The sequence below is a fragment of the Heteronotia binoei genome, chromosome 2, assembly GCF_032191835.1.
Source record: "Heteronotia binoei isolate CCM8104 ecotype False Entrance Well chromosome 2, APGP_CSIRO_Hbin_v1, whole genome shotgun sequence".
Taxonomy (NCBI): domain Eukaryota; kingdom Metazoa; phylum Chordata; class Lepidosauria; order Squamata; family Gekkonidae; genus Heteronotia; species Heteronotia binoei.
Genome location: NC_083224.1, coordinates 87,559,168 through 87,585,789, shown reverse-complemented (window position 1 = coordinate 87,585,789; position 26,622 = coordinate 87,559,168). Strand labels below are relative to the sequence as shown.

The 26,622-nt window shown below is 42.3% G+C and overlaps 1 protein-coding gene across 3 annotated transcripts in view; it reads right to left on the bottom strand.

Annotated features, from left to right (window-relative positions):
• Positions 1-26,622, bottom strand: part of PI16 (peptidase inhibitor 16) — a 35,631-nt gene that overhangs the window by 1,333 nt on the left and 7,676 nt on the right. For 2 of the 3 annotated variants that reach the window (XM_060231521.1, XM_060231522.1), the window contains exons 2-5: positions 16,704-16,922; positions 12,041-12,150; positions 5,291-5,379; positions 1,930-2,829 (exon numbers count right to left, since the gene is read on the bottom strand). In XM_060231521.1, the coding sequence (XP_060087504.1) occupies positions 1,946-2,829; positions 5,291-5,379; positions 12,041-12,150; positions 16,704-16,922 (1,302 nt within the window). In that variant the 3' untranslated portion in view covers positions 1,930-1,945. Of the gene's footprint in view, positions 1-1,664; positions 2,830-5,290; positions 5,380-12,040; positions 12,151-16,703; positions 16,923-26,622 lie in introns of those variants that run through there. The other variant, XM_060231520.1, reaches the window with a different exon arrangement.

The window sequence follows — 26,622 nt, the reverse complement described above, 5'->3', positions numbered from 1 at the left end:
ATCCTTACACATATCACTTATTAATCAACATAGCTATTATGCACTGTGTTTCTTCACATCAGTCACCCTAAGGATTAATTCATTCCATGCACCTGCATCCACCTTTCACTCAGGGGATATGTACCCCTTACCTCCTCAGCCGAAGGATTTCATAAACCTATCACTGTTCAGACTCTGAGTATAGAGAAATGCATTTTTTCATTGGAAGTCTGGACTGAGCAAAACCTTCATTTCTAGTTTTAAAAAGGTTTTCTCTCACTTGGCAGAGAACAAGCAGGAGGAGCAAAGTCAAATCAATTGCTCTTCAGCCACATCCAACTAGTTTTTATAAATTCAAATAGGTCAAACTAAATACAGTGAAATAGTCAGCTCACACCTTCTGCAATTCCACCCAGACATGTAACAGAGTTTTGGGGGCTGAAAATCCTAGAGAAATCCTTTTTTGGAGACATTAGGAAAAGATCTGACCTGACCTGCCTATGAGGTGGGCAAAAGAGATATCAAAACTCCTTGCCACTAGGAAGATCTCTTTGGTACTGATTCAAATCAGACAGAGCTCTCACACCTGGGCTCTTGCTGAAGGTGGCCATTGCCATGTGGAGGACTGCAGGGCTGAGGAGAGGCTCCAGGGTGCTGGAAACACTTTAGAACCACTGTAGCTTTTAAGAAGGAGCTTGCAAGGGCTGGTACAGAGGGAAGGACAGAGGAATTGTGTGTTCATATTTTTCTTTTGGGATCCCTTGCTCAGTCTGTTGCTGTGTTAAAAATCTGCTTGTGGGTGTTTTCTTTTTAATAAGTGTTTTATAATGTTAAATGCTGATAGCTATTTTCTGTACCACAAAGACCTCTGCCATTTCAGACATGCTGTTTTAAAATGAGCACCAGGAGAAGAGGAGGAACAAACAACTGGCAAGTTGCTACTCTTCCAGTGGTGTGCAAATGAGGTAAGATGTCCTTGTGTTAATCAGATACTGAGTAGCAAGAGACACAGGCATTTTATGAGAGAACAAAAACACAGGCAAGGAAAGCTAGGAACCCTAGTCCTCTCAGCAGGTAGTTCCTATAAAGGCCAAGTGGTAGCAGTGGTTGAACCAAAACAGGGAGGGGGAAAATCCCCTCTGAGGGTTGGGAAAGGCATGTGGTGGCACAGACCAGGCAGAGACCTTGGACAGCCACTGATGCCCAGACACCTCTGAGGGCAGGATGAAACAGTGCCTGCAGCTCAGTGAGGCTCTTCTGCCATGCTGAGACCCCCTACAAATGCTGAAATTCAGTACAACAAAAATGCAAATTCATGTTTTGGAATGAGCTAAATAAATTCAGTAGGTTTGCATACAATTACATAATTGTACTTGTTTCAGGACCTAGGTTTTTACATAATCTGGGATTTCTTTATAAAGAACAGGTTGACAATGGAGAAAATAGTGAGGAGGTATGGAATCTGGAACACACCTATCTCCAACTCATGAGCTGAAAAGGTATCTTAGGACATATCAGGCTCTCATCAGTGGTGGGGGTGGGGGGGGGAGAGAAAGCATAATTGTGGAACCCTTGACTAGTTATAAACAAGCCTCTTGGGGCATGGAATCCGATAAGAGCCTGAAGCAGCTGGACTGTTGTACGATATTTTGACTGGGAGAGGGAAGTTGGAAAATATTTGTATTCCACTCTCTGGAACTGAGAACAACATGGAAGCTATGGAAATACACTAGATTTCCCAACAAAACCCTTCAGCATTGTTGCATGCCTGACTGTTTGAGAGAGCTTTGTACAAGTAACAGAAGAGTCTTCTGGTACTGGGAGTCTCACAGGGCTTGGCCCTCAAACTGGCATGTGCACGTAAGCGCAGAAAGGAAAATACATGCATGCACATTGACACACATATACATGCATATACATGCAGAGATGAAGAACACTGCACATAAATACATTTGGTTGCATAGTGCTATAAACTCTTCAGCCAATAGGGGCTGGCCCTCGTAAGTGCATGGCTCCAGGTTCGTCCACACCAGCGGCATTTACTATGTCTCCGCCATCGGGGAAGTGGGGAAAAGCAAGAAGTGTTGGGGTTTGTGAAAGTTAGCTCTTTAAGAGCAGTCTTTATTTCTTCAGGTTGACTAATTTGTTTACAACCAAGGCAGGGCAGACAGACAGAGATGTGAGCTGTCTTTCCTAAAGAGGACTGAGCAACATGATTGAGCCTTTTTATTGCTTTGGAATATGCTGCCAAACGATAGCTTGCAGGTGATTTAGAAATGGGGGTATGTTTAAGGGGAGGGGGAGGTTTATGGTAGGCAGGCTTAGGATGAGATGGTGGCTTATGGGGGGAGGGCAGTTTAGAAGGGGAGGGCCTCTTAGGAGTGGGAGGCAATTTAGTGGTAGGCAGTGCCTTAGGACTAGAGTGCACAGGTTCAGTACTTGGAGGCTGCTCAACATTTTTCATGCTGGCTTCAGAAGTGATTAAATCATCTGATGAAGGAAGTTCTGAGTAGGAGACTTGTGTAGTTTCTGTTTCTGGGGAGGCAGGAGTGGGGTCCAAGTTTGTGTGAGGTGTAAACCCTGTTGCAAAAGCGGCCTCAGTTCCTTTTGTCTGTAACTCAGGAGATGTTCTAAGGCCTAGGTCTGAAGTTGGTTCTAGGGAAGAGGCTGGCCCTTTGGTTGTGGGAAATTCAGTTTCTGCTTCTGTAAGGGGTTGGGGACTTTCTGATGTGGCGGATGCTGGACCTGTTGTGATGGAGATGGATTTGGGACTTGTGGTCATGATGGCAGTTGGTTCCAGTCCTGTAGGCCCGGGGGATGCAGTGGTTCCTTCCAAGTCACCACTAGACACTGGCAGAAAATAGAAAGGTTAACAGAGACTAGAACCAAAATCTCTACAATCAACTATAAAACCACACCCTAGATACTTTTCTTTCATAAACATTTTTGTATGGTTGGCAAGGTTGCTCCTGCTGTGGGACAGAGTAAAACAACTTGCAGGAAGTGCATTTGCGGTGGTCTTAAATAAGCGGAACAAGTTGTCAGGGTTTGTTGTTGTTCTAATGGATTAGGATATCATTTTAGTTTCTTGCAATCATCATGAATGGAGAACTACTTGAAACCAGAACTGACATTGAAACAAATCACTGAAAAGTGAGCATCATTTTTCCAACTCATTTCTTAGGGTTCACCTAATGGTTGGAGAAAATGGTCCCTTTTGTCTACCATTGCCAGAATGAACTTAGATAAAGCTAGAATTCTTGGAGAAAGTGATCACTATCATACCATTCTACCTACTCAGTTTCACAGCTGCATAGAACAAACATCAAATGAGCTTCAGAATATGGCATCTATAATTCAGTATACATATAAATCTCTTGATATTTTATTGCGCAGTGTATCACTTGATGAGTCTTAGCTGAATGTAGAAATTGACCTCACTGAAATGTATCTGGTTTGTGGTGATATAAAGTGACCAAAAAGCTCAGTCTGTAGTGGCTATTTCACACATGCAAGTTGTTGCCAAAAGTTGAAGTGATTAATGTCTACATTGGAACTTACCCTAAGAGTGAGAGCACATCCACATAATAACTATCCAGCTACACAGACAAGAGAAAACCTTTGTTGTATGTTTGGTTGCACACTCCAATTGGTCTTGTTGGAGACACTGGAGACTGGCACAGGCCTAAAAACTCCAGCATATATACTAGGATCATTGATGTTTGAAACATACCACCCTCTCCCTTGGACTGGAAGCTAATGAATGTAACAAGTTCTGGGTGGAAGCTAATTATTGTGAGAAGTTCTTGGTGGCTTTCACATGAATGTTTTGCTCCACCTTGGCTTTCAAACTGGTGCAACTATTGTCAGAGCAACCACATGATGTTATCTTTATTTAATTCACTTTCCAAGGTTTTGCCTGCTTTGGAAAAATGTATGTTTAATATAATATGTCTTGAATGATCACATTCCAAGCAGATTTGGATGTTGTGTGGACAGAATGATGAGGATTTTGAAACTTCCCATCCACATCTGCTGCCATCATTTTTTATGCTGATTTTTTTAGGCCACAAGAAAATAAAGCACAAAGCTTCCATGATTACCAGCCTCAGACACTAAAGAAACAATAACAATATTATCAAAAGCTTAGCGTATTCTATGTAACATAAAGCACAGACACAACTCAATAATTTAAGAAACAGAACATCCCAAAGTAGCCATCAGAAATCAAGTCCAATTTTTAAAGCAGTCCAATGCTGTTTCCTTGATGAAAGATCTGATGTAGCCCTGGAGAAGAATGAGTGATGTCCAAGTAAATTCAAATTTTAAGGCAGTCAGCAATCCAATTATTGCAACAAGGATGTACTATTGCCTTGCTTCAAAATTGCTTCTTCAAGCATCAAGTAATCAATTTCAGATACAAGGGTATGAATGCCAAGAAATTAAAGTCTCCAAACTTCAAGTCACTGTGAGCAACTTAATGCACAAATGTATGTTTAATACAATATGTCTTGAACGATCGCAATCCAAGCAGATTTGGATGTTGTGTGGACAGGATGATGAGGATTTTGAAACTTCCCATCCACATCTGCATCATTTTGCTGCCATCATTTTTATGCTGATTTTTTTAGGCCAGCAGAATGCCCTCTAGTGGTGCAGGTGGGGGAGGGGGCTTGAAATGGCAGCCATGAAGGAATAACCAGGGAAAATACACAGAATCCTCCTATGTGGATGCTCCACTGCCAACAAGTAATCATTTGTAGAAGAAACCCTTGTGTCTGTCTGGAGAACTAGCATGGATGATAGGAGACGGGGGATTGTATTCTCAGGCATATTTTCCCACCTTTGGTAAAGCCATACATCAAAATGAAATAATGAATGTACTCTTCCCAGGGAGAACAGCTTTGATGAGGACAATCTTTGGTGAATGTTGCTGGGGAAGAAAACAAAACTCTTAGGTGACAAGATAGTCTGCATCTATCAGTGGCCAGTGTCAACCAGAAATTCATTTGGCAGAAATTTGCCAGGAAGGGGATTATTTTAAGGTGTAAACAAGGCTTTCTTTTTTGTAATGGGACTCTTTGCATATTAGGCCACACATTCCTGATGTAGCTAATCCTCTTGGAGCTTACAGTAGGCCCTGTACTAAGAGCCCTGAAAGCTCTTTGTGAATTGGCTACATCAGGTGTGTGTGGCCTAATATGCAAAGGAGTTCCTGCTAGAAAAAAAGTCCTGGGTGTAAACAAAGCCCACAACTGCCTCACCATCATTCACATCAGAAGAGTTGACTTCTCTCATTCCATTCACTTACCACAGAGAGAATCCTCACAGGAATAGCCATCAGGGCACATGGAACATGGTGATCCCTCCTCGTAAGGCTTACGACCTTTTACATTCCCCCTAAAGATGAAAAGACCCACATGTGACTCAACAAAAAATGACATTTTCTTAGAGGAGAGCTTTGACATGATGCAAATCAATATTTATAAAGTTATTTCTTTCCCATATTAACAACCTCACATACAAATGCTTTAATACTCTGCTTTAACTACTTCTCTGGATCCCTAGAGATATTTTTACTATCACACTTTATGCCATCTTTTCCCCACCCAAACAGAATGATGGACATGGTTTCCCCCTCTTCCACTTAATTCTCAGAAGAGCCTTGAGAGATAGTGATGAACCTAGGGTTTCCCAGAGAGCTTCATGGCTGATTGGACTTGGGGCTCCCCAATCTCAGTATGACACCCTCACCACTGTATTATATACTGAGTGTCAGTCTTTTACATTTTTTGATATTTCATTTCATTTCAATATTTTGTATTTTTAAGTCCATGTCCATGTTGATAGCTGGTGATAGCTATCAGGCAACTAATACAGTGTTAGACTGCATTTAACTCTTGCCATGCTTTATGGCAACCCAAGCCTGCCTGGTCCTTGTCTACCACTCTATCAAATGCATCATATTGGTTCTCTATTATAGCCATGACAGTATGGAATACCATTTGGAGAGAGAGTCTACTTGAGCCTGACCCACAGACCTTGAGAAGGACCATAAAAACCTGTCCCCATTGAAGAAGAAGACGACTGCAGATTTATACCCCGCCCTTCTCTCTGAATCAGAGACTCAGAGCAGCTTACAATCTCCTATATCTTCTCCCCCCCCACAACAGATACCCTGAGAGGTGGGTGAGGCTGAGAGGGCTCTCACAGCAGCTGCCCTTTCAAGGACAACCTCTGCCAGAGCTATGGTTGACCCAAGGCCATTCCAGCAGGTGCAAGTGGAAAAGTAGGGAATCAAACCCGGTTCTCCCAGATAAGAGTCCGCAAACTTAACCACTACACCAAACTGGCCTTTCAAGATGGGCAATAATATAGGGTAGCCATATTCTACCTAGTAAAAGGTGTTAGAACCAGTGTTCCCCCTAAGCTGAGTGAATGTGAGCTAGCTCACAGCTTTTTAGCCTCTGGGTCACACCTTTTTGTCTTAGCTTAGGAAGGATGACCCCAGGCCAAACTAATTTATATAGTAGCCAAACTCACAACTTTAATGCCAGTAGCTCATGAAGTAGAATTCTTGCTCACAAGACTGCACAGCTTAGAATATGTATTCTCATTGTTTAATTTATGTGCTTTTAATTTTTTTACATGTACTTATAGTAGATTACTTTGAAGAGCAAAAAAGAGATACAGAATGAAGAAAATTATAAAAATTACGGTAAATGCTGCAAAGTAGGGATGCAGAAGAATTTGAGAATCCAACTCATACATGAGTGATCTACTCAGATTTTCTTTTAAAAAACCATGGGTCCAAACTGTGGCTGCCAAACATGCCTGGCTTATAGAACTTTTTAAAAAGTGTCAATACTGATCCTTTGAAAGTTACTTTTTTCCTAACATGCAGTTCTTCTAACTTTGTTGTGTTGACAATTCAAAATGGTTACCTGATTTTTCCTCAGTGGGGGCCAAATGTTAGGAGACAGCCATTGCTAGCACACCCAGCCTCCTAAGAATGGAACAGTACACACTGTTCCATTTGCTCAAAGGTTTTAATCGCTATACAACAGGTGATGCAACTTAGACGTAACTGTAAAAAATGCTATACACTAAAAATTGCAGTGAACATTACAGATGTACATACCAAAGGGTGTTTAAAGACTTTAAAAATCAACATTGACTAAATGAAATAGCCAAATTTGAATTTAAAGAAAAAAATTACATGTAAAGAATTTGGACTCTTTGAATTTCAGTAAATCCTCAAGAGCTAGAAATGTGCAGGTTTGTGTGCTCATAGTGTAGAGTACACTTCCTCCAGGTCCCAAACTGATGAACAATTCCTCTGACATCCTCAAGAAGACTCCATTTTGAGAACCATCTTTATTGTAATATGAGGAAAAATAAGGCACAGAGCAAGCAAAAAGTACAAGCTCTGGGCAGAAAAAAAAATCATGCCTTTTTCAGAAATGGAAGTGTCCTAGCTTTATAAAAATTAAAATATGTATAGCCTGCTTACCTAACATCTTGAAGGCAACGAACAAGAAGTTAATCATAACCAAAACACAAGCTAAAATCACATAAAACCAGAACATGCAGAGCTGAATAAAGCAGAGAATAGCAATCTGTATCATGGCAACCAAAACATCACAAAAGCTCCTTTAAAAAAGAGCCTAAGCACTAACAAGGAAGGAGCAAGGCACACTTCCCACGTTTTCAAGTTGATGGGGTGTGAACTGGCCAAGAGAGAGATCTTGGGGTCATGGTAGATAACTCACTGAAAATGTCGAGATAGTGTGTGACTGCAATAAAAAAGGCCAACACCATGCTGGGATTTATTAGGAAGGGAATGGAAAACATATCAGCCAGTATCATAATGTCCCTGTATAAATCAATGGTGCGGCCTCATTTGGAGTACTGTATACAATTCTATGTATATTTGGAGTACTGCGTACCCCGCACCTCAAAAAAGATATTATAGCATTGGAAAAAGTGCAGAAAAGGGCAACTAGAATGATTAAAGGGTTGGAACACTTTCCCTATGAAGAAAGGTTAAAATGCTTGGGGCTCTTTAGCTTGGAGAATCAGCTGAGGGATGACATGATAGAGGTTTACAAGATTATGCATGGGGTAGAGAAAGAAGTACTTTTCTTTCTTATGATATGAGAACTCGTGGACATTCAATAAATTGCTGGGCAGTCAAGTTAGAACTGATAAAAGGAAGTACTTCTTCACCCAAAGGGTGATTAACGTATGGAATTCACTGCCACAGGAGGTGGCAGCGGATGCGAGCAAAGACAGCTTCAAGAGGGGATTGGATAAACATATGGAGCAGAGGTCCATCAGTGGCTATTAGCCACAGTGTATTGTTGAAATTCTCTGTCTGGGGCAGTGATGCTCTGTATTCTTGGTGCTTGGGAGGGCACAATGGGAGGGCTTCTACTCTCCTGGTCCTACTGATGGACCTCTTGATGGCAACTTGGCACTGTATGACACAGAGTGTTGGACTGGATGGGCCATTGGTCTGATCTTATGTTATCTGGCCTCTCTTATGTTATTGGTGCGACTGAAGAAAAGGCCTTGTCCCACCCTCCATATTCCATAGCGTGAAGACGAATACAGCATGGCCTCTGAGGAGTTCAACATTAACTAACGATACCATGAATAATGTGTGAGGAAAAGACCCCTCTTTCCCCAATATCATAGTCACCAGCATGGTTGCCAGGGCGCCTGGAGAAGTGAGCTCACACACCTTTGGCCAGAGGGTGTGGGCAAAGCCATTCAGGAACTTAAAGGGACTCATGTGTACAAACAGCCTAAGTTTGCAGGCATTCTAAACCGGTATAGAGTGCTTGCCAACGTGCACGGACGTTTCCCCGTCACTGCGTGGGTCCGCCATGGTAGGGAAGAAGCTACGCTGTCACAGAGCTATCCAGACGACCGGTGATGAAGCTCTGTACACGGAATCCACTGTGTATCGCTAACACCACTCGTAGCCATCTTCCTGCCAGGCTGGACTTCATTCCTTCATAGTGGGAAGCTCACGTACACACCCTGAGTCACCCTGAGCCCGCAAGCAACCCATTTGCCCCATGAATGGATTAACAGCTCAACTGTTGGTCCTGATTGTCTGGCAATACCCTAGACAATGGTTCCTGCCCAGAAGACAATGGAATAAGAGGAAGAACATCTCCTGTCACAACCAAGTCTTTTGTCTACACCGGGGATACCTAGGTCAATATTTGATTCCCTATTGTCACCTTCCCAGATAAGCCCACTTAATCCCAAGTACCTAGCCATTTCCATACTGACACCCTTGGAGCCGCCTCAGGCCCTGTCGCAACTTGGAAGTTTCCAGGTTGCCCAGGACGAAGGTGAAGTTCATTGGTCAAAGCTGGCACCCAATTAGGGGCCACCAAGGGACTCACCATTGGCTCTGCTGATGTCCAGCCTTCATGGTCATCACAGAGCCTCCCATTTCTCCTCCCCGTCACCTCCCATTCCCTAAGGGCTCAGGTGAGTCCTTATAACCTGTGGACTAGCTACCCACAGGTGTGCTTCTATCAGCAACCCACATTCCGCTGCATAGATCCATCCCCGATTCCTGATCAGTTTTGGGTCCTCCCCCATTCCCTCAACTGTCGCCACCGGAGCCTTCCTTGAAGACTATGAGAGGTAATATCGCCCTGTCTGTCTACCCTTATATGTTCCCCTATCTATCTGTATTTTCTTAGGACTGTGTGAATGTGTGATTGTATTTTTATCTTGTATGAAAGAACTATATTTTTCACAATAAATTATAATTGGTTTTATTAAATTAGAGTCCTTTTATTGAGCATCACCCTCTGGATGGTTGAGCCTGGTATATATTGGTAAAAAGATTCCTAGTGAGCCAGGTGCCCACCTAACTAATTCCCCAACCTCGTTTTGAGGGCATTTCGGCTTACAAATGGTAGTTCAACCATGGTTGATTCCTAAAGAGGATCTATGAAAATATTAAATTCCTATTCTGCACAGTCTTATGCAACTATTGTCCCCAACCAGCATGTTAAAGCATATCAAGAATACTCACACAATAAACTCTCTAATAGTAGCTGTTGGAGACTGGATTGTGAATTGGAGTTATGACAAAGGCACATTAACACCTGAGGCTGCCTTGTATTGAGTCAGATCCTTGTTGTGATGTTCCCTTTTACCTGCAGGTCATAATTAGAGTACTCACTCAGGATCCTGCAGATTCATACAGCAGAGGCAGGTGTGCTCAAAACAACAGGTGGTGGGCTCCTTCCTTGGAGGTTTTTAAACAGAGGCTAGATGGCCATCTGACAGCAATGAAGATCCTGTGAATTTAGGGGCAGGTTTTTGTGAGTTTCCTGCATTGTGCAGGGGGTTGGACTAGATGACCCTGGAGATCCCTTCCAACTCTATGATTCTGTGATTCTATTTATTAACAAAGATAAGAAGAGATGAGCCACTGGTTTCAGAATAAGGGAGCTCATGCAGTCCATTCTTCTTGCTAGCAAACAGTTCAATCCTAAGAACACTTTCCTGGGAGTAAGTGCTACTGAAGAGACCTGAGAAGAATTATGAGTAGACCTGTTTAGGATTGTTCTTAAACAGAGCTAACTAAGCAGGAACTGGCGTTTCCACCACATACATAGGAAAATGCCTAGAACTAGTAGGTGGCAGTCTTTGGTGTCAACTGAGCTGAGATTTTACTCTGGAAGTGTATAAATAAAAAAATACCACCAGGCTACCCTGTTTTACCATTGTATTTATGTATATGAAGCCTTCTTGGAATCTTCTCCCTTATTATCACCTGACAATTATCAAGTAAGATTTGCTTATACTTGAATTAATGCAAAACTCACAGGCTGCTGGCACAAGATGCAACCAAGCTTTCCAGATCAAACTCATTGCGTGGTGAATACATACACATATGTGCCACAGTGACAGCTTTGCCACAACAGCTTCACTCACCTGAGCAAAGCCTTCTGAGGTGTCACCCTGCAAATGGGTAAGATCAATACCTATTAGTTGTAGCCTTTGCCTTGCAGAATGGCCTGCCTGAGGAGGTCAGGAAAGCTTTCAGGCTTCTGTCATTCTGCGAATTATGTGAAACAGAATTTTTCTGAAGGGCATTTTTATAAAGGGAATAAGGCTGTCATTATAAGAGAATAGTTCAGGAATGTGCTTTTATAACGGGAACTGGATTGTAGACTATGCCACTGTATATGGTATGTATTATTTATTCATTGTATGCCTCATTCTACTCTTACTTGCATTGCTTTCTACTTTTGTAATTCCATTTTCTACACTTGGCATGTCAAGCCTGATACTTTTTCTAATTTTGGTAATCACAGTCCTATTGCATTACTTATTAGATATCTCCTGTTATTTGATTTTATTGTTTTACACCATGACTCCCAGTGAGAAACGCAGACTATAAATGCAGTAAATAAACAAACATACAACTGAGCCACTCGGTCTCCAGTGCAAACAGATGTGGCTGCTGGCAAGATCATAATGTTGCTCTCTACACTTCATCAGGAGCAGTACTGGCTTCTTTCACACCACATTGTTCTGCTTTAAACAGGTGCATTCTGCTGTGGAATGGTTTACACCACAGCAGAACTTATTCAACTGCCAGCACAACAGCTGTAAATCTTCAGCCAGTAGAAGCCAACTGTATATCCAGTGGAACTTATCACAGTCTTTTAGCATGAAGTTTGTAAATTATGATTTATTAATCCATATCTGACCATTTCTTTGTATGTCCTTTGCACATGTACATTTATATGAATATGTTGCCATTTCATTAATTTTAGTTGATCAGAATTTTCTTCTATTTTGCTAGCACAAGATGCAACCAAACTTCCCAGATGGCATGCTGGACACATACACGTATCTGCCAGATCGCCTCCCCAGCTGTGTTTCACTGTGGCAGCTTTGTGACAGTACAGCCACAGTCTTATCATAGGAGTGAGGAAAAATCACCCTGAGCTCATGTGATAAGGATTCAAGATTGGAATACCGCAGCCCTACCCCTTGGCTCAAAGAAACTCACGGTGGCTCATAGTTGCAGACCAGCAAGTGCATATCGGTTTCATTCAGAACTTCCAGGGTTTTACAGAACTCTGTCCCACAGCCAACACGCTTGCTGCTTGCCCAGACCACCTACAGCAGCAGAAAAAGATCATGTTACCATTGGTACTCAAGCCTACAAGTAACTCTGCACTAGACTTTTACTCTAGTATTGACACCATTTGCTAAATCACTTATTCTTGAGAATCTACTTGATGTTTTCTCTAAACCGTTATATTTTCATTTTCCCTCTTTACAAATGGTCCATTTATAATGATTTTTGTGGAATTTCCATCACAATGATAGTTCAGTTTGTTCCAGAATGAATTGATATAATACTGTTTTCTCACAATATGATTTGTACTCTCCTGACTGGCAATGGTGCGTAATCCCACCTCTCTCCATTACCTGCTTAATCATCCACCATTACCCATTCAACAATTGAACACCTAAAAATGTTAATTTGATTATGAATTCATTTCCATTATTTTATGATATGTTCGTTTAGACACTGCTTCTACCATTCTAAACCCCCCTAAACCAATCCAAGATTGGATATGGATTCAACTCCTTCCAATGTGAGGCTATGCAAATCCACATCCTGAATTTTAGTTTTATGCTATCCCAATTTTACAACTAAATTACATTGGTATTCAGTCAATTTCCACCTTGTGAAATGGCTTGCCTGAGGAGGTCAGGAAGGGGTCCCCCCCCCCCCCGCCCATGTGCCTACTACAGGGTTGCCAACTCTAGGCTGGGAAATATCTAGAGATTTTGTGAGTGGAGCCTGACGAGGGTGAGATTTGGAGCATAATGCCATAGAGTCCAACTTCCATAGTGGCCATTTTCTCTAGGTGAACTGATTTCTGTTACCTAGAAATCAGTTGTAATAGTGGGAGATCTCCAGCCACCACCTGGAGGTTGGCAACCATATCATTCCACAGACTATGTAAAGCAGAAATGTTCAGGAGGACATTTTTATGAAGGAATTAGAATTGTAGTACAATGGAACAGCATGGGAAGTTGCTTTATAAGGGATAGGTTCATGATCTATCACATTTTTTGCATATATCACCTTTCTTTTACTGTATTGTCTTCTACTTTTGTTACCCATTTTCTCAGTTACACTATATCTTACCAGAAACCATTTTTGTTTGTATGTTTGTTTCCATTATTGTTAGTTCTGTAATTCTAGTCCTACTGCACTGTTAATTGGAGGGCCTTTCTGTCTGATTATTTTATATTCTGCAATCTGCCTTGAGTTTCAGTAAGAAAGGAAGTCAATAGAATAAAATAATTATACTACATCTTTTCAAACTATTAGTGCTGTAGAATATTGTCAGAATATATGTATAATGTCTGTTTTTGAGCCAAGACAGCACCAAGAAATTTGAATTAATGAATTATATACACCGCTCAACTTATTTAGTGTTAAATAACACTGAAATTAGGTTTAGTAAAAATTTCCTCTCAGATCTTTTGTTATTGACTTAGAGAAAGTTTTCATTCAAATCCATTTCCATTGATATTGCTATGCCAAGTTTTTTCTTCATTTTCTTTGGAAATTACTAGTTTAATATTTAAGATTTGAAAGAGTTAATACAAATCACTCAGGTTTTTTTTATTAGTAGCAGAGTTTACTATTAGTTATTCAAAATTAGATTTCTGTTTAAGGGACTCATGTTTTCTCACTCTTGTTGCTACAATATTTCTAATATTAAATACTTGGCTTCAAACCTTCCATTGGTTCAGTCACATTGATCCAGATATAAACCTTACACACTATGAAGCAAATTTTCTAAAAAACACACACCATATTTTATTTCCAGAATACTGCCACTCAGTATTAGACCATGAAATTGTAAAGTTGCAAAGCCAATGGAAAAGGACCTGATAATAATAAAGTTTTGAATCTATACCACAGAGAAGATAGCAGTGGGGATTATGCCCATTTTCTCTTTCCTGGCTCTTTTGTGCAACCAAAGGTGATTTTTTTAAAATTCAAAGTTACATCTTACTGTACCATTTCCAGTTTTTCATTGCAGCAAACACTACAACTTGATAATCTCTAAAATAACATTTATAAATTTTAAAAATTGGAAAGGATATTCACCTTAATGGTAGCAACCCTACCTAATCATGGCAATTTCAATGTAGACCAAAAATGTAGATGCTAATGTTAACATATGAACTGCATGTCTGCATTGACACACACAATTTTTATTTGTTTCTTTTTAAAGACAAAACGCTCAAGCGTTTTCCTGCTTCTTGGCGATTTACGTTTGAGCGGGCTTCGCGCCGGAAATTGGCGGCTCTTCTGGTTGCTCCAGCGCTTCGTGTGGGAAATCAGCACAGATCCTCCGTCGTCAAGAGGGTCGCGGCGCCGGCTGAAGGTGAGTGCGAAAACACCCAAAGAAACTTTTTCCCAGAGCAGCAGCAATGGTGGAAGCAGGAAAGGGGTGAGTGTGATATAATGACACTTCACCCAAACAACAGTCTAAGAATTTTCTGTTTTGTTTTGTAAATTTTGGGTTTATACTCTGTGAATACTCAGAGATGCTCAAACTTCCTTGATAGGTAGTCTGGTTAGAAGAAAGAACTACTTCTCCTTGCCCCCACTCCTACTTTCTAAGCTGAATAAAGAAGTCATAAAACCAGAAGCATAATTAATGCAAATCAAGAAGAGAATGAAAAGATCAGACTCTGGCCTGGTCATTGTAGACAATGATGGCTGAATTAAGCTCACCTTTCCCTGCCTTGGTATATTTTGATTGGGAGGGGGGAGTTGTAGAAAGAGGAAGGCCTCCATTTGAGAAGGGAGCAGCCATCCTTAGAGAAACATTCAGGAAAAGTCATTATTGGAGAGTGGTTATATTCAAGACACTAAAAGACACACAAAGGCACATGATCTAAAAAGAGGCTACCAGACGGAAAGAGAGAAGGAAAATCTGTGATAGACTGAGCCTGAACATCAGACCTGGAACCATTAAGTCACTTCTTATATCTCTTTAACGCCATAGAGATAAACTGTACATTTAAAGGGAAGAGGATGTGTGTTTAAACCTGTTTAATTTTCTCTGTGCTCAGATGTTGTAGTCCTGTGGTGGCCAAACTTGCTTAACATAAGAGCCACATAGAATAAATGACAGATGTTTGAGAGCCACAAGACACAAACATTAGATGTTTGGGAGGAAGGGAGGAAAATAGATGGGGGAGGGAGGGAGAAGTGGAAAGAAAGCAACTAACTTTAAATGCATTTTCCAAGCTGCCGGCTAGCTTGGTTTGGAGAAGTGACTTAAAAAGACAAATGCTTTCTCCAAGCCAGCCAATGCGACAGTGAGAGCTTTGAGAGCCACACAATATGTGCCAAAGAGCCACATGTGGCTCCTGAGCTGCAGTTTGGCCATCCCTGTTGTAGTCTTTTGCTATTCAGCTGTGTTTTTTCTTGTGTATCAATTGTAGTCTATAATTGTTTTTTTTTTCTGAAATTGGGGCAACTTAGTCCCTGCACCCATGAATTTAGCCATATGCTTCAGCTCACACTTCCTGAAGTGTAAGAGAGAAACTGAAAGTTTCTGTTCAGTCGAGAATATCTTTAACAAGTAAGATTTTAATAATTTCCCCCCTACCTTGGGGCTGGCTGAAGATCTAGGATGCAATTCTTACTTTTTACAGAGAGTCTGACTGTCAGCTTCCAACTACTATTCTTTTAAAAACCAACTGCTGGAAACGCTGACTAAACTCTAAATATGAGAGGGAATATCTAGATTTACTCAGGGCTTTTTCTAAAGCAGGAACATATTTGCATATTTGGCCACAACCCTTATGTCACTATTGTTTTGCACAGGGCTTTTTGTAGAAAAGACCCAGCAGGAACTCATTTTCATATTAGGCCACACCCATGTCTTTTTTTCTTAGCAGGAATGCACAGGAACACAGTTCCGGCTGGCTTTGTGTCAGGGGGTGTGGTTTAATATGTAAATCAATTCCTGCAAGGCTATTCCTACAAAAAAGCTCTATGTGAAACAATGGTGATGTCAGAGGGGGGTGTAGCTTAATATGCAAATAAGTTCCTGCTGGGCTTTTTCTACAAAAAAGCACCCTGGCTGTACCCCCTGACACCAAGCCAGTCAGAACTGCATTCCTGTGCATTCCTGCTTTTTTATTATTATTTAAAAAGCTCTAGATTCACTTAAAGTTGTCACCTCCTTGTTGAGGACTAGCAGTTTAAGTAGTACCTGTTGAGTAAACTCCATTTTTCCACAGTGGGTAGGTAATGTTCTGTGAACAGCTGCAAAAGATGGCTATCCATTGCACATGGATTATATCATTAATACCAAAATAGAGATATCACTAGTACAACACTGGCCAGAGGAGGAAAGGGGGGTACCTGGGAGCATCCATAGGTACTTTTCTTGAGACAAAGCTGTGGGAGATGACATTTTGCTGAAATCTTGGTCATGACTGAGGACTAAAATGAGAACTTTAGGTGATCAAAACAAGAGACCATACAACTCCTAGCGCTCAGTTGTTGAATGCCCTTTTTATTCTAGACAACCACCATAGAGTTTCTTCATTTTGCACAGTTAGTGCCATTTCTCAGTTGTTGATCTAATCTCCAATAAGCATGTAATATAGATAAATACCTGGGTATAATGGCCACACATCTCCCCTTCTGCACATGTTAACGTGGTCATATTATAATGCTGGTACTCATTGTACCAGTCTTCCACTGCTGTCTTCACAGTCAAGTCACCAGTCATGGCAAAGAGGTTCTCGCCTCGCCAGCCACGCTCCTTGTTGTGTTCCCAGATGCATTTTGTTGCATAGTCTTTGGCAAAAGTTTCCAGCTCTGGATCCCAGCTCTAAAATTAGGACAAACCAAGATGTCATCATTATGCAGATGGCCTTTTTGTATTCACCAGGGGTGAGGAGTGCCTACTGAAAATCGGTCAGAGTATCTGGCATGCACAGTGATCTGTAATATAATATATTCTGTGAAAATTACTAAAGAATGTTAAAACCACATTTATCCACTGTATAGAAATCACATACAATATCAAAATATCTTATAGTTTCAGTATTTATTTCAATATTTATTTATTTATATTTATTTATATTTCAATTTATATCCCGCCCTTCCCACCGAAGCAGCTCATGGCGGCTTACAACATATAAAATCTAACATAGGTTTAGCTTTAAAACATCAATTTACAACAATTTAAAACAGTAAGATAATAAAACATATAAGCCAGCTGTCTGTCGAAATGTACACTACAACCGTCCAAAGTATCAATCTGATGCTAGAAGGCATATCCTGTATTTTTGTGCTATCAGATTCAGCTTGTAGCATAAACCATCAATTTTAACTTGTTGCTTGAAAGCATATCAAACAGCAATAAGGTTACATTTCACTCTCCGCAATGCTGAATTTATGTTGTGACTTAAGTCTCCAAGAGCTCTGTTTAACTCAATTTGAGCTTGTTGCTTGAAAGCATATCAGACGGCAGTAGGTTTGTGTCTCATTCTCTTTGCAATGCTGAATATCTGTGGCGATTTCAGTTCCCAAAGTCTCTGTATAAGAGCTTTCCAAATGAGACAGTCCAACAGTTAGGCTCCATATATTTACAAACTCAACTCCAACCTCATAATTGGAGTTAATAACAGGGAGTTAATTTTAAACCTGGACAAGATGATGGAAGGGGACGTGGCTCAGTATGGGCAGTCAACAGAATTCCCTCAGCTACAGCTGGCCTTCAGCGAGTAAAATTTATCCCATTTTACTGCTGAATCATTGAGGTACTAAAAGCAGAAGATACTTGTCCAAGATTACACAACCATAAATGAATGATTATAAACATATATGCATAAAGTCATTAAAATTGAGGCACTACTTTTTAAATAAAACAAAAATTAAACTTGATCAATTTTAAACTGACAGCTGATCTATACATTATGCAGAATGAAGCAGAAAATTCTGGAATGACCACTCCAGGCTGCAGTGCAAGTGGAGTCTTTCATTTTTTAATGTTGCCCACATATTTTTAAAAACATTCGGAGTGTAATAAGCCAGCATTTCAGCAAGAAATATTTAGCTTTTTTCTGTCTGTGCTAGTCTACAGCATCCAGGAAGCGTTTTACAGAGGATAACATATAAAACTATATAGTCTTGAGTATAGTAAGCTAGCATCTCAGGCTATAGTCCAGAAGTCCCACAGTCTTCCACTTCATTTGGCATGATGTGCAGAGTGACTTTGAAGCCTGCAACAGAGCACAGAACAACCCCCCCTCCCATTCCCTCATCCAACCATGTTAGGAGGTATGCGTAGTAAATATTAAGAACTCCTCCCTCCTGAGAAGAGAAAGGCATGCCCAGTTTAACAGCTGTGCTAGACTAGAGCCAATATAAACATCTGGAAAGCTTGTTACTTAACAGAGACCAACAGCTGCTTGCCAACAGATCCTTCCAGTGCAGTGATAGACAGTCCCTTCTTCTCCAGCTGTGCTCCATAGACTGCTTAGCAGCAGTTGCTAAGCAAGAAGAGAAGAATTTGAGTCCAAAGAGATAAGATAGGATAGAAATGTTGCCAATAAATAAATATATGGAGAGGTTTAGGGAACACTGTGATACAGAGTCAGTTTAAAAATAAAATAAAAAAAACCCCAAGGTATCCATGATTCTAAGCATGGTCCAGCCCCCCAGCCCCCGCCCCCCCCCCCAAAAAAACCTAGGCAATGAAACAGATTTTTGACTAACAGGCTCCAAGGCACACATGGAAAATTTTCTTGAAGTTAGTCATTTGGCTGGCTGCTTATAATGCAGAGATGTCATTTATTTAAACAGGAGGGAAAAGACATTTGCTTTGATGGAGGTGAATGAAACTGTTCTGGTTTCACTCCATTTCCAAGCATGAGACTCAGACCTGATCTAGACATTACACGAGCCACAGGGACAGGATGCCTGGGATGTGTTTCCTATCCTACCCCAGCATCAGCATGTTGCTAAGTCCTCCCATGAATACAGATAAGGGTGAGAGAGAAATAGAGCATAAAGATGCTAGTTGGGGCAAGAGTAACAGAAAACCCTGTCCTTATGCCTGACAATGGTTTTCTCCCCCACCCCTACACAGTGAATGAATATTGCTAATAATAGATCCAAATGGGCAGCCGTGTTGGTCTGAAGCAGAAAAACAAAGCAGGAGTCAAGTATCACCTTTAAGACCAACACAGGAGTCTTAAAGTCTTAAATGCAAGTTTGTGATCAGGCAGGCAAAAAGGGACTATGAGGAGCATATTGCAAAAAACATAAAGACCAACAATAAAAATTTCTTCAAATATATTAGAAGTAGGAAACCAGCCAGGGAGGCAGTGGGGCCCTTGGATGACCATGGGGTAAAAGGATTATTGAAGGAGGATAGGGAAATGGCTGAGAAGCTGAATGCATTTTTTGCCTCCGTCTTCACTGTGGAAGATGAGAACTTTTTGCCCACCCCAGAACCACTAATTTTGGAAGGGGTGTTGAAAGACCTGAGTCAGATTGAGGTGACAAAAGAGGAGGTCCTACAACTGATAGACAAATTAAAAACTAATAAGTCACCGGGTCCGGATGGCATACATCCAAGAGTTCTGAAAGAACTCAAAGTTGAACTTGTGGATCTCCTGACAAAAATATGTAATCTTTCATTGAAATCTGCCTCCATTCCTGAGGACTGGAAGGTAGCAAATGTCACCCCCATCTTTAAAAAGGGTTCCAGAGGAGATCCGGGAAATTACAGGCCAGTCAGTCTGACTTCAATACCGGGAAAGCTGGTAGAAACCATTATCAAGGACAGAATGAGTACGCACATTGATGAACACGGGTTATTGAGGAAGACTCAGCATGGGTTCCGTAAGGGAAGATCTTGCCTCACTAACCTGTTATAGTTCTTTGAGGGGGTGAACAAACATGTGGACAAAGGAGATCCGATAGATGTTGTTTACTTTGACTTCCAGAAAGCTTTTGATAAAGTTCCTCATCAAAGGCTCCTTAGAAAGCTTAAGAGTCATGGAGTAAAAGGACAGGTCCTCTTGTGGATCAAAAACTGGCTGAGTAATAGGAAGCAAAGAGTGAGTATTAATGGGCAGTCTTCGCAATGGAGGATGGTAAGCAGTGGGGTGCCACAGGGCTCGTTACTGGGTCCCATGCTCTTTAACTTGTTCATAAATGATTTAGAGTTGGGAGTGAGCAGTGAAGTGGCCAAGTTTGCTGATGACACTAAATTGTTCAAGGTGGTGAGAACCAGAGAGGATTGTGAGGAACTCCAAAGAGACCTGTTGAGGCTGGGTGAGTGGGCGTCAACATGGCAGATGCAGTTCAGTGTGGCCAAGTGCAAAGTAATGCACATTGGGGCCAAGAATCCCAGCTACAAATACAAGTTGATGGGGTGTGAACTGGCAGAGACTGACCAAGAGAAAGATCTTGGGGTCGTGGTAGATAACTCACTGAAAATGTCAAGACAGTGTGCGTTTGCAATAAAAAAGGCCAACGCCATGCTGGGAATTATTAGGAAGGGAATTGAAAACAAATCAGCCAGTATCATAATGCCCCTGTATAAATCGATGGTGCGGTCTCATTTGGAGTACTGTGTGCAGTTCTGGTCGCCGCACCTCAAAAAGGCTATTATAGCTTTGGAGAAAGTCCAGAAAAGGGCAACTAGAATGATTAAAGGGCTGGAACACTTTCCCTATGAAGAAAGTTTGAAACGCTTGGGACGCTTTAGCTTGGAGAAACGTCGACTGCGGGGTGACATGATAGAGGTTTACAAGATAATGCATGGGATGGAGAAAGTAGAGAAAGAGGTACTTTTCTCCCTTTCTCACAATACAAGAACTCGTGGGCATTCAATAAAATTGCTGAGCAGACAGGTTAAAACAGATAAAAGGAAGCACTTCTTCACCCAAAGGGTGATTAACATGTGGAATTCACTGCCACATGAGGTGGTGGCGGCCACAAGCATGGCCACCTTCAAGAGGGGGTTAGATAAAAATATGGAGCAGAGGTCCATCAGTGGCTATTAGCCACAGTGATATATATATATATATATATATATATATATATATATATATATATATATATATATATATATATATATATATAAACATTTTTTTGGCCACTGTGTGACACAAAGTGTTGGACTGGATGGGCCATTGGCCTGATCCAACATGGCTTCTCTTATGTTTTTATGTTCTTAAATTTGGTCCTTGACTCCTGCTTTGTTCTGTTAATAATAATTTATACAGTGCCTTCAGAATACGTGAAGCTTTACTAAGCTTCATTGTGAAGGAAGCAGCTGATTAATTTCTACTTTCAAGGCTGTAAAATGACTATTTTAATAGTCTATTAATATTTTATTTGGTGGAGATTAGACAGACATTTAAGCTCCTCACAATTCCATTGTATTACAGACAATATCTACATTTTACAATGGCAAAAGGCCCAGTTACATCACAGGCTCTCCTTTGGTTTTTAAACAAAATTTATTTTATTATTTATTTATATATTTATTTTATTACACTTATATCACGCCCTCCCATGATGGGCTCAGGGCGGCTAACAAAATAAATGTTTAGAATTATATTCAGCCCAGACAGGATCCTGTGCACTCTGAAGTTTGTCTGTAGGGTCCTTAGAGCCTAAGCGTATATTGCACAAATCTATGGGTGTCAAGGACCCCAACCTTTATACGAGTAAAAGTAGTGGAATATAGCATGGAATTTTTTAGATTTGAACCATAAAACTCTCATAAGTGACTTTCAATCACAGTTAATTAAACTCTCAAACCAAGGCCTGGTTTACATATGCAGCAAGAAGAGGTAGTGGATTCTGAAATGATAGAGGAAAAATTCCAAGATACTAGGGTTGCCAAGATGGGCCATGGAATTACTACTGATAGGCAGACTACATATATCAGTTCCTCTGGAGAAAATGGTATGAATGGAGGATTCTATAACATCACATTCCTACTGAGCTCTCATTCCTCCCAGATTCCACCCTCCTCTGTCTCCAAACCCAAAGCTCTAGGACAGGGTTGCCAGGTTGGAGAATGGGGGCCTTACCAGGAGAAAGGCCCAGGCCACATCACTGGCATTGCACAGGTTAGTGACATCATCATGCCAACAACTTGTGGGTGATGCTACTGTAGAGTTTTTGCCCAAATCCCAGAGCATGGCATGATGTCGCTTCCTGTGTGATGACCTCTTTCTACTGTTAAGTCCCCCATTAGCCAGCTGATTGGCAGCTGGGGGGCAGGGCCTGGTGGTGGGGCCCCCTGCCTCAACTGGGGGATCTAGCAACCATGACAGTGTGAGCTTATGTCAGGATGGGAAGCTGCTGGCAGTGGAAGCCATCAACAGGATGGGGGTGGGGCAGGAGAAACAGTTCAAGGCCATTTTGAACAGCAGGGGAAGACAACAAAGTACAACAGGGAGGGCTTTTTCTGAGCATGAATGCAGTTCCAGCTGGCTTGGCATCAGGGATGTGGCCTAATATGCAAATGAGTTCCTGCTGGGCTTTTTCTACAAAAAAAAAGACTTGATCTTTGCGGCGGGAGTAGTGGTGGATCAGATATCTGCCGAGGCAGTGCCATGGTCTGACAACCAGGCCTTGAAGGCTCGCGTGAACATGCCGCCCCTATCCCGTTTAGGCGGTGAGCAGGTTTTAGCTCGCCCGTGTAGCCAGATGGACCCGTTGCGGCTTCAAATGGCCATGCGGGATCCCTGGCCCTCTGGCGATTCACTGGATGAGCTAGTGGAGATCTGGAATGACCAGCTCTCCACGGCCATCGACGAAATCGCTCCCCGACATCCTCTTCATCCTCGATCACGATCCGCTCCATGGTATACCCTGGAGCTGCGATCAATGAAACGGCGATTAAGACGACTAGAGAGACAATGGCGTCACACTCATGACGAAGCTACGAGAACATCATATAGGTCGTTTATGCGGACATATGAGATGGCAGTTCAGGCTGCAAAGAAGGCTCACTTTGCGTCCAGAATTGCATCTGCGACCTTGCGCCCAGCACAATTGTTTAGTATAATTCAGTCATTAACAAATTTGCCGCAGGGCAAACAAAATATTAGAGAATTGGAACTAGGCTGTGAGGCTTTTGTGAGTTTTTTCGCAGATAAGGTCTCATTGCTCCGACGCGACTTACCCGCTATAATTGATACAGTAGAAGAACTTGAGGCACCAAGCGCGTCTTTTGGTCCAATTCTGGATTCTTTCACTCCACTCAGCCTGGAGGAGGTCGACAGGATCCTTGTAGCTGTGCGCCCTACGACTTGTAGGTTGGATCCGTGCCCGTCTTGGCTTATAAAAGCGAGCCAGACGTGGCTGCGTGAACCACTACAAGGTATTGTCAACAGGTCCCTAGTAGAAGGGATCTTTCCCACACCTCTTAAAGAGGCAGTGGTCCGCCCTCTCTTAAAAAAACCATCAGCGGACCTGGCCGTATTGGCGAACTATCGGCCGGTGTCGAACCTTCCCTTTCTGGGTAAGGTTATAGAGCGGGCGGTGGCAATTCAGCTACAGGGGTTCCTGGAGGACACTTCCGCACTGGATCCATTCCAGTCCGGCTTTCAGCCAGGTCACGGGACGGAGATGGTTCTGGTCGCCCTCATAGATGACCTCATGTGACATCTGGATCAGGGCGGCTCAGCGGTGCTGTTGTTATTAGACCTGTCAGCCGCTTTCGATACGGTTGACCATCAGCTACTGCCCAGCCGCCTTGCCGATGTGGGGATTCAGGAATCTGCCTCACAGTGGCTGACCTCTTTTCTCCAAGATCGGGGACAAAGGGTGGTGATCAGGGAGGAAGTATCCCAGAGGCACTCTCTTAGTTGTGGGGTGCCACAGGGAGCGGTCCTATCCCCGATGCTATTTAATATCTATATGCGCCCCCTTGCCCAGATTGTCAGGAGGTATGGACTGGGTTGTCATCAATATGCGGATGACACCCAGCTTTATCTATTGAGGGGTGGCCGGTCCGACTGTACCTCAGAAAATCTAGACCTGGCTTTACAAGCCGTGGCATCTTGGCTCAGACTGAGTCGACTGAAACTGAATCCGACAAAGACGGAGGTTCTCTACCTGAGTCGGGGTGGTCCAAGGGGAGAGATCCATCTGCCGACTCTTGACGGGGTGCCACTAACACCGGTCCCTAAGGTCAGGAGCTTAGGCGTGCTCCTTGAGTCCTCCCTTACAATGGAGGCCCAGGTAGCAGCCACTGTTAGATCTGCCTTTTTTCATCCTTTCCTGGAGCACAACGATTTAGCGATGGTAATCCATGCTACGGTCACCTCAAGAATAGATCACTGTAACGCTCTCTACATGGAGCTACCCTTGACGCAAACCCGGAGACTACAGCTAGTGCAGAATGCTGCGGCACGGCTGCTAATGAGGCTGCCACGATGGGAGCACATTCAGCCAGTGCTGAAAGAGCTGCACTGGCTACCTGTTGTGTTCCGAGTTTGCTTCAAGGTGTTGGTATTGACCTTTAAAGCCCTTTATGGTCAGGGACCTGCATATCTACGGGACTGCCTTTCTCTATATATCCCCCAGAGAGCACTGCGTTCAGGGGCAAAAAACCTACTCTCTGCCCCCGGACCAAAAGAAGCCAGGTTATGCGTGACAAGATCTAGGGCTTTTTCGGTGGCAGCACCAGAGCTTTGGAATGCCCTTCCAGAAGCCATATGGGCCCTGCGGGATCTGTCTGCGTTCCGCAGGGCCTGTAAGACCGAGTTGTTCAAGCAGGCCTTCGATGCTTGACGAAAAGACGGCTGCCACCGGACATCACATAGAATGCCGGTGATCACTGCTTGGAATTTTTAATGCCGCTTATAATGTATGGATTCAGCACTATATAATGGTTTTAAAAATTGTAATATGTTTTTAAACTGGAAAATGTAAATTATGGTTTTATATATTTTATTGGTTTAACTGTGTAGATATGATACTGTGAGCCGCCCTGAGTCCGCTTGCGCAGAGGGCGGGATATAAGTCAAATGTAATAAATATAATAAATAAATAAAAATCCTGTGTGAAACAATGGTGATTTCAGCAGGTGTGGCTTAATATGCAAATAAGTTCCTGCTAGGCTTTTTCTACAAGAAAGCCCTGACAACAGGACTCTGATCCCACCCCACACTGAGGGTAACCAAAAGGGGTGGGGACTTTCAAAAGAAACCCCATTGGCCACCAGGATGGGCAGTCTCACAACCCCTTTTGAAGGAGGAAAGGGATTGGTCAGGTTGAGGGGTCTCCATCCACAGGTGGCTGATTTAAGGGGGAGGCTTCAGACAGGTTGAGGAGGAGGAGCACGGAAGTCTCCTAGAGGTGTGTAGAAAAGGTCAGAGTGGGAGAAAATAAGCCTGGAGACTAAGCCTGGGGAGAGGGCAAAGAAGCCTGGAGGTACCACTTGTTTTGAAGTATTTTCTAAATGGTTCAATACTGGTTCATGCAGGCTTGCTTTCAGCCCTTCACTCTGAGAATGTTATTTAACGTTTGTTTTTTTAAAGTCGATAGTTGCAAGAGAAAATGGCATTGGTGGTATAAATGGAGTAGTTCATTGCACCTCAAAGTACCATTCAGTTTCAGCATAACTACACCGAAGAACTGAAAACCATGTTACTGAAAAGAAACCAACAGCCTGAAAAATGGTTGATAGTAAATTCAGGCTAATAAAAGTAGGGTGGCAAAATTTATTAAATTCTTGGAAAGCAATAGAACAGCTCAGTCTATATGGCTAACTCAGGAATGTAAGAAAGTACACAAAAAGAAATCCAAGTTTCAAATGAAATCATGGAAAGACCTGGAATTGGTAATAATATAAAGAGACAAGGTTACATTCTGGATTGATCACATTTGTGGTTTTTTTTAATTCATTTTCATTGTATCATAGAATCCTAGCCAAACAGTAGGAGAAATATTTTATATACATTTAATTATTCTCAGTACTAATTAGGAACCTGACCTGACCAGGATAGCTCAGGACAACCTGATCTAGTCAGATCTTGGAAGCCAAGCAGGGTGAGCCCTGGTTAGTAATTGGATGGGGAGGAAAGCCATAATTGAACTACTGCTGAAGTCAGGTGTCCCAGCCCCCACCTCCTCACTGTCAATCAGCTGGTTGTAGGGTTGCCAGGTCCAATTCAAGAAATATCTGGGGACCTTGGGGTTGGAGCCAGGAGACAATGGGGTGGAGCCCAGGAGCAAAGGAACTGCACACCTTTTAAATGCCTTCCCTCCATTGGAAATAATGAAGGATAGGGGCACCTTCTTTTTGGGGCTCATAGAATTGGACCCCTGGTCCAATCTTTTTGAAACTTGGAGGGTCTTTTGAGGAGAGGCATTGGATACTATGCCTCTACCTCAAAAAACACCCCCTCCAAACCCAGATACCCATGGATCAATTCTCCTACAGGTATTGGTCTCCAATGGGAATAATGGAGTGGCCAGCCTCCCACCTTGCTTTCTGATGACCCTGAAGCAGGTGGAGGGCCTCCAACCCGTGGGATCCCCTGCCT